General features: G+C 44.1%; 1 protein-coding gene across 1 annotated transcript in view; it reads left to right on the plus strand.

The window, feature by feature from the left end:
• Positions 1-14,512, plus strand: part of LOC121574122 (transcription initiation factor TFIID subunit 6-like) — a 15,401-nt gene extending 889 nt beyond the window's left edge. Inside the window, exons 2-15 of the mRNA XM_041886731.2 lie at positions 4,546-4,706; positions 4,920-5,006; positions 7,016-7,169; positions 7,451-7,507; positions 7,656-7,775; positions 8,059-8,180; positions 9,318-9,395; positions 9,779-9,880; positions 10,124-10,306; positions 10,465-10,539; positions 10,645-10,770; positions 11,088-11,261; positions 13,166-13,357; positions 13,623-14,512. Coding sequence (XP_041742665.1) covers positions 4,551-4,706; positions 4,920-5,006; positions 7,016-7,169; positions 7,451-7,507; positions 7,656-7,775; positions 8,059-8,180; positions 9,318-9,395; positions 9,779-9,880; positions 10,124-10,306; positions 10,465-10,539; positions 10,645-10,770; positions 11,088-11,261; positions 13,166-13,357; positions 13,623-13,913 — 1,917 coding nt within the window. The 5' untranslated portion in view covers positions 4,546-4,550 and the 3' untranslated portion in view covers positions 13,914-14,512. The remainder of the gene's footprint in view (positions 1-4,545; positions 4,707-4,919; positions 5,007-7,015; positions 7,170-7,450; positions 7,508-7,655; positions 7,776-8,058; positions 8,181-9,317; positions 9,396-9,778; positions 9,881-10,123; positions 10,307-10,464; positions 10,540-10,644; positions 10,771-11,087; positions 11,262-13,165; positions 13,358-13,622) is intronic.
• Positions 14,513-15,179: the final 667 nt, after the last annotated feature.

Consider the following 15,179-nt stretch of genomic DNA (forward strand, 5'->3'; position numbering starts at 1 on the left):
AACGTTTCTTTGGAATTTACGGTAACATACTGTACTTTTAAACTAACTTACAGTTAACTGGCTACCAGTAAGTTACTGTAAAAACAACAGCATTTTTTTTGCAGTGTGTGCAAGGAGCTCAAGAACAGTCTACAGAAAACATGCAGACGAGGTGGTAGTTTCAAATACCAGGCTTGATCTTCCTCTCATCTCATTGTATCTTATCTCCTGGACCGAAGGCTGGTTCAAAGATTAAGAAATGGCAGCAACTTTCCTCCACTACACACAAGTTACGATGTTACCGTAAATTCCAAAGAAACGTTGGTTTAACAGTACTGTACTGTTAAACCAAAGTTTCTTTGGAATTTACTGTACTGTTAAACCAAAGTTTATTTGGAATTTAGGGTAACATACTGTACTATATGTTTACAGTAACTTTCAGGTAACTGGCTGCCAGTATGTTACTGTAAAAATAGCTTCTTTTTTTTTTTACAGTGCAGGGTTGTTCTCATCAGTTCAAAACTCCTTGTGTGTAGTGGAGGAAAGTTGCTGCCATTTCTTAATCTTTGAACCAGCCTTCGGTCCAGGAGATAAGATACAATGAGATGAGAGGAAGATCAAGCCTGGTATTTGAAACGTTGGTTTAAGCTCCCTGCCATCCAAGACCTCTATACCAGGCGGTGTCAGAGGAAGGCCCTCAAAATTGTCAAAGACTCCAGCCACCCTAGTCATAGACTGTTCTCTCTGCTACCGCACGGCAAGCGGTACCGGAGTGCCAAGTCTAGGTCCAAAAGACTTCTCAACAGCTTCTACCCACAAGCCATAAGACTCCTGAACAGCTAATCATGGCTACCCGGACTATTTGCACTGCCCCCCACCCCATCCTTTTACGCTGCTGCTACTCTGTTAAGTATTTATGCATAGTCACTTTAACTCTACCCACATGTACATATTACCTCAACTACCTCAACTAGCCGGTGCCCCCGCACATTGACTCTGCACCGTTACCCCCCTGTATATATATCCTCCCTACTGTCACTTTATTTTACTTCTGCTCTTTGTATTTCTCAACACTTTTTTTTGTTGTTGTTTTATTCTTACTTTTTTTGTTTAAAATAAACGCACTGTTGGTTAAGGGCTGTAAGTAAGCATTTCACTGTAATGTCTGCACTTGTTGTATTCGGCGCATGTGACCAATAAAATTTGATTTGATTTGATTTGATTTGATTTGATTAGGGAAATGATCAGCAAATTGTACTGTGAGCAGTACAACATGGACACCGGCGTTGGACAATAAAGATCACTTGCCAGTTCTGCAGGCTGACCCTCAGGCAATTCCACTGCTACGCTGACGATAACCAGGTTTACATTAACACCAAACCGGAGACCATCTCTGCCCAAGCAAAACTCAGCAGCTGCCTAGAGGACAGCAGGGCATGGATGAAAGAGAACTTTCTCCAGTTGAACAGTAGCAAGACTGAGGCTTTGCTTATTCTGACACCCAAACAGTTTACCAGTGCTGCAAACATCTGCCCTACAATCACCGGCCAGGCCATCCACATGTCCTCTGTCATCTCCAACCTAGGAGTCAATTTTGATCCTTCTCTGTCCTTCGATGCCCACATAAAACAAATATGTAAAACACAAATTTTCCATCTTACACTGAACAAAAATATAAACGCAACGCGCAACAATTTCAAAGATTTACAGTCCGTATGAGGAATTCAGTCAATTTAAATAAATAAATTAGGCCCTAATCTATGGATTTCACATGACTGCATCTGTTGGTCACAGATATGTAAAAAAAAGTAGGGGCGTGGATCAGATAACCAGTCAGTATCTGGTGTGACCGCAATTTGCCTCATGCGGCATGACACATCTCCTTCGCATTGAGTTGATCAGGCTGTTAATTGTGGCCTGTGGAATGTTGTCCCACTCCTCTTCAATGGCTGTGCGAAGTTGCTGATATTCGCGGGAACTGGAACACGCTGTCGTACACATCGATCCAGAGCATCCCAAACATGCTCAATTGGTGACATGTCTGGTGAGTATGCAGGCCATGGAAGAACTGGGACATTTTCAGCTTCCAGGAATTGTGTACAGATCCTTGCGACATGGGGCCGTACATTTATCATACTGAAACATGAGGTGATGGCGGCAGATAAGTGGCACGACAATGGGCCTCAGGATCTCGTCACGGTATCTCTGTGCATTCAAATTGCCATTGATAAAATGCAATTGTGTTTGTTGTCCGTAGCTTATGCCTGCCGATACCATAACCCCACCGCCACCATGGGGCACTCTGTTTACAATGTTGACATCAGTAAACCGCTCGTCCACACAACGCCATACAGTTGTAACCGGGATTCATCCATGAAGAGCACACTTCTCCAGCATGCCAGTGGCCATCGTTGGTGAGCATTTGCCCACTGAAGTTGGTTACGACGCCGAACTGCAATCAGGTCAAGACTCTGGTGAGGACGAAGAGCACGCAGATTAATTTCCCTGAGTCAGTTTCTGACAGTTTGTGCAGAAATTCTTTGGTTGTGCAAACCCACAGTTTCATCAGCTATCCGGTGGCTGGTCGCCGATGATCCTGCAAGTGAAGAAGCCAGGTGTGGAGGTCCTGGGCCGGCGTGGTTACACGTGGTCTGTGGTTGTGAGGCCGGTTGGACGTACTGCCAAATTTTCGAAAACGACGATGGTAGAGAAATGAACATTCAATTATCCGGCAACAGCTCTGGCACAAGTACTGCAGTGCATCTCCTCCTCATGGACTGCACCAGATTTGCCAGTTCTTGCTGTGAGATGTTACCCCACTCTTCCACCAAGGCACCTGCAAGTTCCCGGACATTTCTTGGGGAATGGCCCTAGCCCTCACCCTCCGATCCAATAGGTCCCAGATGTGCTCAATGGGATTGAGATCCGGGCTCTTCGCTGGCCATGGCAGAACACTGACATTCCTGTCTTGCAGGAAATCACGCACAGAACAAGCAGTATGGCTGGTGGCATTGTCATGCTGGAGGATCATGTCAGGATGAGCCTGCAGGAAGGGTACCACATGAGGGAGGATGTCTTCCCTGTAACACACAGCGTTGAGATTGCCTGCAATGACAACAAGCTCAGTCCGATGATGCTGTGACACACTGCCCCAGACCATGACGGACCCTCCACCTCCAAATCGATCCCGCTCCAGAGTACAGGCCTCGGTGTAACGCTCATTCCTTCGACGATAAACGCGAATCCGACCGTCACCCCTGGTGAGACAAAACCGCGACTCGTCAGTGAAGAGCACTTTTTGCCAGTCCTGTCTTGTCCAGCGACGGTGGGTTTGTGCCCATAGGCGATGTTGTTACCGGTGATGTCTGGTGAGGACCTGCCTTACAACAGGCCTACAAGCCCTTAATCCAGCCTGTCTCAGCCTATTGCGGACAGTCTGAGCACTGATGGAGGGATTGTGCGTTCCTGGTGTAACTCGGGCAGTTGTTGTTGCCACCCTGTACCTGTCCCGCAGGTGTGATGTTCTGATGTACCGATCCTGTGCAGGTGTTGTTACGCGTGGTCTGCCACTGCGAGGACGATCAGCTGTCCGTCCTGTCTCCCTGTAGCGCTGTCTTTGGCGTCCCACAGTACGGACATTGCAATTTATTGCCCTAAGGCACGTACACGCAGATGAGCAGGGACCCTGGGCATCTTTCTTTTGGTCTTTTTCAGAGTCTGTAGAAAGGCCTCTTTAGTGTCCTAAGTTTTCATAACTGTGACCTTAATTGCCTACCGTCTGTAAGCTGTTAGTGTCTTAACGACCGTTCCACAGGTGCATGTTCATTAATTGTGTATGGTTCATTGTACAAGCATGGGAAACAGTGTTTAAACCCTTTACAATGAAGATCTGTGAAGTTATTTGGATCTTTACTAATTATCTTTGAAAGACAGGGTCCTGAAAAGGGGACGTTTCTTTTTTTGCTGAGTTGATTGTTTTTATTGTATATAATGTTTTTCTTTTTTCCTCAGTAGAGCTTTGAGTTACTCTAATGAAAAGCAGTTTTACAAATTAAATGTATTATTATTATGTAAAGTTGAAAACACATGCATGCAAAACTTTTTCCCATTCAGACAGAATGTTCATCAGCTGACTGGCAGCTAGTATATTTGCGCCGCCTTCAATGAGAGGTGAAATATGTGTTTAATGACGTTACATTAGTGTGGGAAAGCTGGCCAGTGGTGGTCAGTCATCTAATCTGTAATATCTCTATCTCTAATCATGAGTTTTCATGTGTCCCCCTTTATTTATGTAATCTTGCATTCACCATTCATTCATGAATTGCCAGAAGCCTAACATTAGACACAGTGACAGTCTGGGACGTAGCCTGGATTCAGAGGCATGCTTTGTGTTTTAAACAATATGAGTCGTTTTTGAATGAATGAGAATAATATGTTTTTTTTTCCTAAGATGCAGCTGGAAGGTAGTTATAACATGAACATTAGAACCCCAAACAAGGGAAGAATAGTTGTCTTTCAGCTTGACGTCCCTCTCATTCGTCTCCCAACTATCCCTCTGTCCCACAGCTACCATGGCGGAGGAGCGGAGGCCGAAGCAGTGCACTGTGGTTCTGCCCACTGAGTCCATGAAGGCCATGGCAGAGTCCATAGGAGTGGGGCAGCTACAGGAGGAGAGCTGTGCCGCCCTGAGCGAGGAGGTCAGCTACAGAATAAAGGAGATCGCCCAGGTAAGAGTAGGAGCAGGGCCGAGTTCAGTAGGGCACACCGTAGCAAAATGATTTGCAACGGGAAAATTAGAATCTGTTCTTATTGGATGACTCACTCTGACATGTCGCACCTCAGATCATATCAATACCAATGAACACACAGGGTAATTATGTTGTTATGAAATGTGATTCTTTGGTCATGTTTTTTGTTTTCCCCCTCCATTTGTCTTTTAGGACGCGTTGAAGTTCATGCACCACGGAAAGAGACGTAAACTGACGACCAGCGACATAGATCATGCTCTTAAACTGAAGAATGTAGAGGTGAGGGGGACTATACTACACCATCATGGAGAAATTGTTATTTCTTTTGAGAACTTTTCACAGGACCTCAATGAAATATATAGGCTATATTGAAATGAACATTTTAGATGTTATTTGCATAAACAGACTTGGTTGAAAATGTCAATAGAGCAAATACTAAGCTCTCTTCAGATAAATGATTAAAGCCACTGTACAAATTCGACTTCTTTTGGGTTGCTAGTGTTACAGAATTTATTGATATCAATCAATTGATGGAAGTCACTACACACGACGTGCACATTTCAAGTGTCTACACATATACAGTGGGGAGAACAAGTATTTGATACACTGCCGATTTTGCAGGTTTTCCTACTTACAAAGCATGTAGAGGTCTGTAATTTTTATCATAGGTAAAATTCAACTGTGAGAGACGGAATCTAAAACAAAACTGCAGAAAATCACATTGTATGATTTTTCAGTAATTAATTTGCATTTTATTGCATGACATAAGTATTTGATACATCAGAAAAGCAGAACTTAATATTTGATACAGAAACCTTTGTTTGCAATTACAGAGATCATACGTTTCCTGTAGGTCTTGACCAGGTTTGCACACACTGCAGCAGCGATTTTGGCCCACTCCTCCATACAGACCTTCTCCAGATCCTTCAGGTTTCGGGGCTGTCGCTGGGCAATACAGACTTTCAGCTCCCTCCAAAATATGTTCTATTGGGTTCAGGTCTGGAGACTGGCTAGGCCACTCCAGGACCTTGAGATGCTTCTTACGGAGCCACTCCTTAGTTGCTCTGGCTGTGTGTTTCGGGTCGTTGTCATGCTGGAAGACCCAGCCACGACCCATCTTCAATGCTCTTACTGAGGGAAGGAGGTTGTTGGCCAAGATCTCGCGATACATGGCCCCATCCATCCTCCCCTCAATATGGTGCAGTCGTCCTGTCCCCTTTGCAGAAAAGCATCCCCAAAGAATGATGTTTCCACCTCCATGCTTCACGGTTGGGATGGTGTTCTTGGGGTTGTACTCATCCTTCTTCTTCCTCCAAACACGGCGAGTGGAGTTTAGACCAAAAAGCTCTATTTTTGTCTCATCAGACCACATTACCTTCTCCCATTCCTCCTCTGGATCATCCAGATGGTCATTGGCAAACTTCAGATGGGCCTGGACATGTGCTGGCTTGAGCAAGGGGACCTTGCGTGCGCTGCAGGATTTTAATCCATGACGGCGTAGTGTGTTACTAATGGTTTTCTTTGAGACTGTGGTCCCAGCTCTCTTCAGGTCATTGACCAGGTCCTGCCGTGTAGTTCTGGGCTGATCCCTCACCTTCCTCATGATCATTGATGCCCCACGAGGTGAGATCTTGCATGGAGCCCCAGACCGAGGGTGATTGACCGTCATCTTGAACTTCTTCCATTTTCTAATAATTGCGCCAACAGTTGTTGCCTTCTCACCAAGCTTTTTGCCTATTGTCCTGTAGCCCATCCCAGCCTTGTGCAGTTCTACAATTTTATCCCTGATGTCCTTACACAGCTCTCTGGTCTTGGCCATTGTGGAGAGGTTGGAGTCTGTTTGATTGAGTGTGTGGACAGGTGTCTTTTATACAGGTAACGAGTTCAAACAGGTGCCGTTAATACAGGTAATGAGTGGAGAACAGGAGGGCTTCTTAAAGAAAAACTAACAGGTCTGTGAAAGCCGGAATTCTTACTGGTTGGTAGGTGATCAAATACGTATGTCATGCAATAAAATGCAAATTATTTACTTAAAAATCATACAATGTGATTTTCTGGATTTTTGTTTTAGATTCCGTCTCTCACAGTTGAATTTTACCTATGATAAAAATTACAGACCTCTACATGCTTTGTAAGTAGGAAAACCTGCAAAATCGGCAGTGTATCAAATACTTGTTCTCCCCACTGTATATATGCGCCATTTCAGTTTCAGTTTGTATCTATGCAACCATCACAGTATTAGTCATCCCAGTGCTTGGTTTCAGAAGCCTCCTCTCTCTCCTCCACAGCCTCTGTATGGGTTCCAGTCGCAGGAGTTCATCCCGTTTCGCTTCGCCAGCGGAGGAGGGAGAGAGCTTCACTTCTACGAGGAGAAAGAGGTGGACCTCAGTGACATCATCAACACACCCCTCCCTAGAGTCCCACTTGACGTTTCGCTCAAAGGTATACTTCTATTTTGTTTTGTAAAAATGTTTTATTGTATTGATTTGACAAAAACACATACCTCCACACAGAATGATACTGACGCGTTCAACAATTTCAGAGGTATAGGCCTACTTCTATTGATGTTCTATTGATTGTATTTTAGTAGATCCACTTCCATTGTTGTAGATTATGTCCTGTGTTATCCATATGTCATATGATGGTATTATCTGTAAACAAGTGTTTGAGTTTGTTGATTATACAAGCTCTTGTTGAATCTCCTCTTGTTTATTGTTCCTCAGCTCACTGGTTAAGTATTGAAGGTGTCCAGCCTGCTATACCAGAGAACCCACCCCCAGGTGAGATGTCTGTTTGTCTATGTCCATCCTTCTCTAGCATCTACTTCAGAAAAGCAGCATTCTTTTCTAAATAACCACATTTCCATCATGTGTATATTTACACTGTGTATCTTGCCATCTCCCTTCTTTCCCATTCTCTTTCCCTCAGCCCCCAAAGAGCAGCAGAAGGCTGAGTCTACAGAGCCCCTCAAGGTGGTCAAGCCTGGTCAGGAGGAGGAGGGGGGCTCCATCCAGAAGGGCCAGGGAGCTACATCTGCAGAGGCTAAAGGTCAGGAGCTTCTTATGTGTCTGTACGCAATCTTAAAATTGTATGTGAATAAGTATACCCTTTTCACACATATCGTGTCAACACGAACCATACTGTGCTGGCTCTGATATTTTCTTTTCACATTGTCCTTTCCAGCATGGTTCAAGCCACTATGGTGATGTGTAACTAAGCCAGTGAAGTGCAGCTCGGCTCAGCACGGTAGTGTGAAAAGGATACTAGGAAAGCGATTCCTATTTAATCAATGTTTGTGGTCCCTGTGTCCCTCTGGTTTGGTCCCTCCCAGGTAAGAAGGAGGGTCTGATGAGGATGAAGCCCCGCAGTACTCACGAGCTCTCAGTGGAACAGCAGCTCTACTACAAGGAGATCACAGAGGCCTGCGTCGGGTCCTGTGAGGCCAAGAGAGCTGTGAGTCAACCGTGTGTGTGTGTGCGCACACGCGCGTGCGAGAGAGTTGTGTGTCTGAGTCAACCAGGTTTTTGGCTAAAATGTCATGGTACTGGGTAAAGTTCATGATGCTGTTGACCTTAACAAGGGCCCCAGGACCAGTGGATGCAAAATAGCCCCATAACATCAAAGATCCACCACCATATTTTAAAGTGGGTATGGGTTTCTTTTTTGCTGATCACATTTTTCTCGTCCAATTGAGCTATATTTTCATGTCATCCAACAAATGTAAATGCCTCGAGTTTGCTAAACGGCATTGGCACTTAGATTGGAACCAGTGCTTTGGTCAGATGACATGTATATAGAGCTCTGTGGCCAAGCACACCAGTGAGTTTGGCGTCGAAAGAAGAATGTGATCAGCAAAAAAGAACCCCATACCTACTGTACAATATGGTGGTTGATCTTTCATGTTATAGGGCTATTTTGCTTACACTGGTCCTGGGGCCTTTGTTAAGGTCAACTGCATCATGAACTTTACCCAGTACCAGGATATTTTCGCCAAAAACCTGGTTGCCTCTGCCATGAGGCTGTAACTTGGCCGCAAGTGGATCTTCCAGCAAGACAATAACCCCAAGCACACATCAATTTCCACAAAGAAATTATTAATTGAACACAAAATCAACATTTTGCAATGGCCATCTGTCTCCAGACTTGAACCCCATTGAAAACCTGTGGTTTGAATTGAAGAGGGCAGTCCATAAACGCAGACTAAGGATATCAAGGATCTGGAAAGATTCTGGATTGAGGAATGGTCTAAGATCCCTCCCAATGTGTTCTCTAATCTCATAAAACATTTGAGAAAAAGGCTCAGTGCCGTTATCCTCGCAAGGGAAGGGTGCCGGAGTATTGAAAACAGGGGTGCCAATAATTTTGACACCTATCTTTTTGAGAGAAAATAAGTTTTACTTGTTAAACAAAATATATTTCTCTGAGCAATTGTATTAATATAAAATAATATATAATTTTCATTTTATTTTTTTGCATACAATATATTATGAATATTCTGTATGTATGCATTTATGTATGTATGGTTTTCTTATTGTTGCCACATTATAATGACATCTCTCTGACCCAGTATGTCTCTCTTGTCTTCTTCAGGAGGCTCTACAGAGTATTGCTACAGACCCTGGGCTCTACCAGATGCTCCCCAGATTCAGCACTTTTATCTCTGAGGGGGTGAGCTGCTCTTCCTTCCTGTCAATCTCTATTCTGCCAGCCCTGCCATCTACCCTCCAAGATAGGGTTCTGCTGATAGCACACACTCTTTCTCAATTGTCTAAACAAATTTTCCCTTTCTTGACCTCATCTTCTTCATTGCGCTGATCTGAAAGAACTGACCAGGTGAAAGCTAGCCTAATGATGAGCTTCCACTATATTGTTTTCACCTGTCAAATATTTTCCAATCAGTGCAGGTGAAGGAAAGGAGATGGGGAGAGGACATATTGTCAAGCTATTTAGATCGAGCCAAAGTGTTTCAATGCAGCAGGGATCATGACCCTGTCACTTTTTTAGCTTGTTCTTCTCTCTTACGACTTCCTCTTCCTTCTCTCCTCCTGTAGGTCCGTGTGAACGTGGTGCAGAACAACCTGGCCCTGCTCATCTACCTGATGAGGATGGTCAAGGCCCTCATGGACAACCCCACGCTTTACCTAGAGAAATATGTAAGAACACAGCTAAATATCATACACAGTAAACTGAAAACTAAATCGAAACACATGAACCAGAACTATGACACAGATCAATATTACATACAGTAAACTGAAAACCGTATTATAATCGAATTATAATCAACTTTATTGATGGAGCATTTCGATACAGACGGACCTCGACTCAGTGGTGATAATAACACCTGCCCTTTTATGTGTCTCTTGCTCCTCACCCTGGTTCCCTGGGTCGTGGTCTAGCTGCATGAGTTGATCCCAGCGGTGGTGACGTGTATAGTGAGTAAGCAGCTGTGTTTGCGGCCTGACGTGGACAACCACTGGGCACTGAGGGACTTCGCTGCCCGTCTCATGGCCCAGAGCTGTAAGACCTTCAGCACTACCACCAACAACATCCAGTCACGCATCACCAAGACCTTCACCAAGGTATGTGGAGAGTCATCCGATTGATCAACTTTTACTTGGAAGGAAGTGTGTGTGTGTGTTTTTATAAAAAATAACATAGAATACTGCGATTGAGACAATAGACAATAAGTGTTATAATGAGCCATGAACATCTCCTTCCCTTCATCTCTTTCTCTCAGAGCTGGTTGGATGAGAAGACCCAGTGGACGACACGGTATGGCTGCATCGCTGGACTGTCTGAACTAGGACCTGACGTGAGGACTGCCTTTCTGTCTCTCGCACATTTGAAGAAATGTTCTCACCCTGGTCTGGAGCTGTGGTATAATAGTGTTTGTTCTCTGCCTCTCACCCCCCTCCAGGTGATCAAGACGTTGATCCTGCCCAGGCTCAATGTAGAAGGAGCTCGTATCAAAGCTGTGTCTGATGGACCCGTGGTCTCCAATATCGATAAGATAGGAGCAGACCACGTCCAAAGCCTTTTACTGGTGAGGAGCCAAACACAAACTGTTATTGTTCTACTATTATTGTTAACTCAATTTGTAATATTCCATTTAAGATGCATCTTTAAGATAGAACATGTTTGTTTTATACTCATATACCTGATTGTTAAATCAAATACGACCACAGACAACATATTATAGAGACCACTACATACATTTAGGGCCGGTTTCCCAGACACAGATTAAGCCTAGTTCTGGACTAAAAATTCTCCACTGAACATGCTTTTTAGTCCAAGACTGGCTTCACATACCCATCTGGGAGAGAGACATAGATCCTTGACTAATATCCTCTTCTCTCTCAGAAACACTGTGCCAGCGTTATCGCCAAGACTCGTCCCCTGCCTGACAACATGGAGCAGTACCGGGCAGACTACGGTTACCTGGGGCCCATGCTCTGTTCCCACGTGGTTAAGGCCCGGGCCCAGGCAGCACTACAGGCCCAGCAGGTCAACAGAACTACACTCACCATCACACAGGTAGGGCACCTGGATGTGTAAAACTATGTACAGTTGAAGTCGGATGTACAGTTTACAGACACCTTACAACTATGTACAGTTGACATACACCTTAGCCAAATACATTTAAACTCAGTTTTTCACAATTCCTGACATTTAATGCCCTGTCTTAGGTCAGTTAGGATCACCACTTTATTTTAAGAATGTGAAATGTCAGAATAATAGTAGAGAGTGATTTATTTCAGCTTTTATTTATTTCATCACATTCCCAGTGGGTCAGAAGTTTACATACTAATTGAGTGTATTTGGTGGCATTGCCTTTAAATTGTTTAACTTGGGTCAAACGTTTCGGTTAGCCTTCCACAAGCTTCCCACAATAAGTTTGGTGAATTTTGGCCCATTTCTCCTGACAGAGCTGGTGAAACTGAGTCAGGTTTGTAGGCCTCCTTGCTCACACACGCTTTTTCAGTTCTTCCCACAAATTTTCTATAGGATTGAGGTCAGGTCTTTGTGATGGCCACTCCAATACCTTGACTTTGTTGTCCTTAAGCCATTTTTCCACAACTTTGGAAGTATGCTTGGGGGTCATTGTCCATTTGGAAGACCATTTGCGACTAAGCTTTAACGTCCTGACTGATGTCTTGAGATGTTGCTTCAATATATCCACATAATTTTCCTTCCTCATGATGCCATCTATTTTGTGAAGTGCACCAGTCCCTCCTTGCAGCAAAGCACCTCCACAGCATGATGCTTCCACCCTCATGCTTCACGGTTGGGATGGTGTTCTTCGGCTTGCAAGCAACCCCCGTTTTCCTCCAAACATAACGATGGTCATTATGGCCAAACAGTTCTATTTTTGTTTCATCAGACCAGAGGACATTTCTCCAAAAAGTACGATCTTTGTCCCCATGTGCAGTTGCAAACTGTAGTCTGGCTTTTTTATGTCGGTTTTGGAGCAGTGGCTTCTTCCTTGCTGAGCGGCCATTCAGGTTATGTCGATATAGGACTTGTTTTACTGTGGATGTAGATACTTTTGTACCTGTTAACTCCAGCATCTTCACAAGGTCCTTTGCTGTTGTTCTGGGATTGATTTGCACTTTTCGCACCAAAGTACGTTCATCTCTAGGAGACAGAACGCGTCTCCTTCCTGAGCGGTATGACAGCTGGTCCCATGGTGTTTATACTTGCGTACTATTGTTTGTACAGATGAACGTGGTACGTTCAGGTGTTTGGAAATTGCTCCCAAGGATGAACCAGACTTGTGGAGGTCAAAAAATAATAATCTGAGGTCTTGGCTGATTTCTTTTGATTTTCCCATGATGTCAAGCAAAGAGGCACTGAGTTTGAAGGTAGGCCTTGAAATACATCCACAGGTACACCTCCAATTGACTCAAATGATGTCAATTAGCCTATCAGAAGCTTCTAAAGCCATGACATCATTTTCTGGAATTTTCCAAGCTGTTTAAAGGCACAGTCAACTTAGTGTAAGTAAACTTCTGACCCACTGGAATTGTGATACAGTGAATTATAAGTGAAATAATCTGTCTGTAAACAATTGTTGGAAAAAGTAGATGTCCTAACCGACTTGCCAAAACTATAGTTTGTTAACAAGAAATGTGTGGAGTGGTTGAAAAACGAGTTTTAATGACTCCAACCTAAGTGTATGTAAACCTCCGACTTCAACTGTATATGAACTGCCCAAGGTTGGAGTCAATTCCATTTAAATTCAGTTCAGGAAGTAAACTTACATCCATTTCAAATTTTCCTCATTGAAAAACGATTTACATTTCTGGTTGCTTCCAGAATTGAAATGGGATTGACCTCAACGCTGATATGAACTGACAATATTATAAAGTTTAATGATCCAACATAACGTTACAAAACCCCATCTGAAGTCATACTGAATCTGTCTGTCTGTGTTGCAGCCTCGGCCCACCCTAACGGTGTCTCAGAGCGGGATAGGAGGGTCGGGGGGGTCCCGTACCCCCAGCATCATCAAGGTTCCCAGCTCCCTCACCCTCATGTCCACCCGACCGGGCACCCCAACACAGCCATCGCCCCCGGCAACCAAGTACATCGTCATGGCAACCAGTGCAGGGGCATCCTCCACCCAGCAGGTACTGTGAACGGTAGTTTTGCTGTTTTTTATCTTGATATACAATTTTATAAAATAGTAACAAAGACAAATGTATTTAAAATCATATATAGTATTCACTCTGTCGTCCTAGATTCATGTGTGGTCGTAAATAAACATTTGATATCCTATACATTCCCTTTTTTATAGACCTTCAAGTTTCTCTGATAAAAACCTCCATCAAAAGTAATTATCTAGATGCCCTAGTTGAGTGTTGTAATGTAATGTAATATTCCCCTGTCCTCCAGGTGATCACCCTGAGTTCCTCCTCGGCCTCCTCAGTGACCAGCACGGTCGCCAGCGCTACCTCCACCCTGCAGCCTCTGGTCAAGCTGGAGTCCAGAGGGGCCGGCGGCCTAGGGGTGTCACGACCCCTCCAGAAGTACATTGTGGTGTCCCTCCCATCGTCTGCCTCTTCCTCCCTGGAGAGTAAGAGTGGCATGCTCCCTCCCTCCTCTTCCTCTCCCATCTCGCTGGAGGCCGGGATGAAGATGGATCGCTCAGACTCTCCCGGGGCCAGCACACAGTCTCCGCACTGAGATACTGTGTGCGTCCCAAATGGCACCATACTCCCTATATAGTGCACTACTTTGGACCAGGGCTCATTAGGCTCTGTTTAAAAGTAGTCCAGGATTTATAGGGCTCTTGTCAAAAGGGGTGCACTATATGCTGAATAGGGTGCTATTTGCGACGCAAACACTGGCTTGTAATTGGCGGAGGGTGGTGAGACAGCCCTCTGATTGGCTGTTTATGGTGATAATGAGAGATACCTCTACCTCTCTGATAGGACGGAGATTAGGTGCCTGAAGAGGGAGGGAGGGATGACTTGGGTGGAGGGGTGGAAACTAGCTACTTCTGAGTCTGGAGTAGCAGAAGAATTGTTTCAGAAAACGGGGATATTATGTGAAAATGATGGATAGAGACTAGATGGGATGGAGGGAGGAGTGGATGGATGGATGGGTGCATGCAGTAAAGTGCACAAATCGCATCTCTTTCTTGCTCTCTCTCTCTCTTTTGTTATTGTACATACATACACACTCGTCTAAAAGCTGTGTGGGCATTTATAATGGTTCAACCAACGTTCTAACTGATTTTATGTTCCTTTTTTACACTATAATAAACCTGATTTTGTAATGATTTTATGGGACTGCTTTGTTTTTTCATTAGTGGAGGTAGCCTTGGTGCCAGTCAGTTTCTGCTCTCTTGACAGTTCCTTATGGAATTGTCTTCCAGACATGACATGTTTTTGCTTTACAATGACAGCAATGGAGTTGGCAAGAGAGCAAACAGATCTGGGACCAGCCTAGAGTGGAGGAGGATGATAGACAATATGCTTAACAGCTGACAATAGCAATAAAAGATAGTATCCTAAAGACCCACATTCCTTACATAAACATCCTTACATTCTTAGGAAGCAATGCAGGTTGTTGTTGCTGACACTAACATTGAAGAGGTGGGAAAGGAATTGTGACAAACGTGCCATATACAGTGCCCTCTAAATATTGGGACGTTGAAGCGTGTTTTCTTCTTTTAACTCTAAACTCCAAAAGTTTGGATTTAAACTCAAAACAATGACTAGGAGGTTAAAGTGCCGACTGTCAGCTTTAATTTGAGGGTATTTTCATTCATATCAAGTGAACCGTTTAGAAATTACAGCACTTTTGTACATAGTCCCCCCATTTTAGGGGAGCAAAAGTATTGGGACAAATTCACTTATCTGTATTAAAGGAGTACAATATAATTGGTCACATATTCATGAAGCTTGTGGCTCTACACATTTGTTGGATGCATTTGCTCTATGTTTT

This window comes from Coregonus clupeaformis, chromosome 9 (assembly GCF_020615455.1).
Source record: "Coregonus clupeaformis isolate EN_2021a chromosome 9, ASM2061545v1, whole genome shotgun sequence".
NCBI lineage: Eukaryota > Metazoa > Chordata > Actinopteri > Salmoniformes > Salmonidae > Coregonus > Coregonus clupeaformis.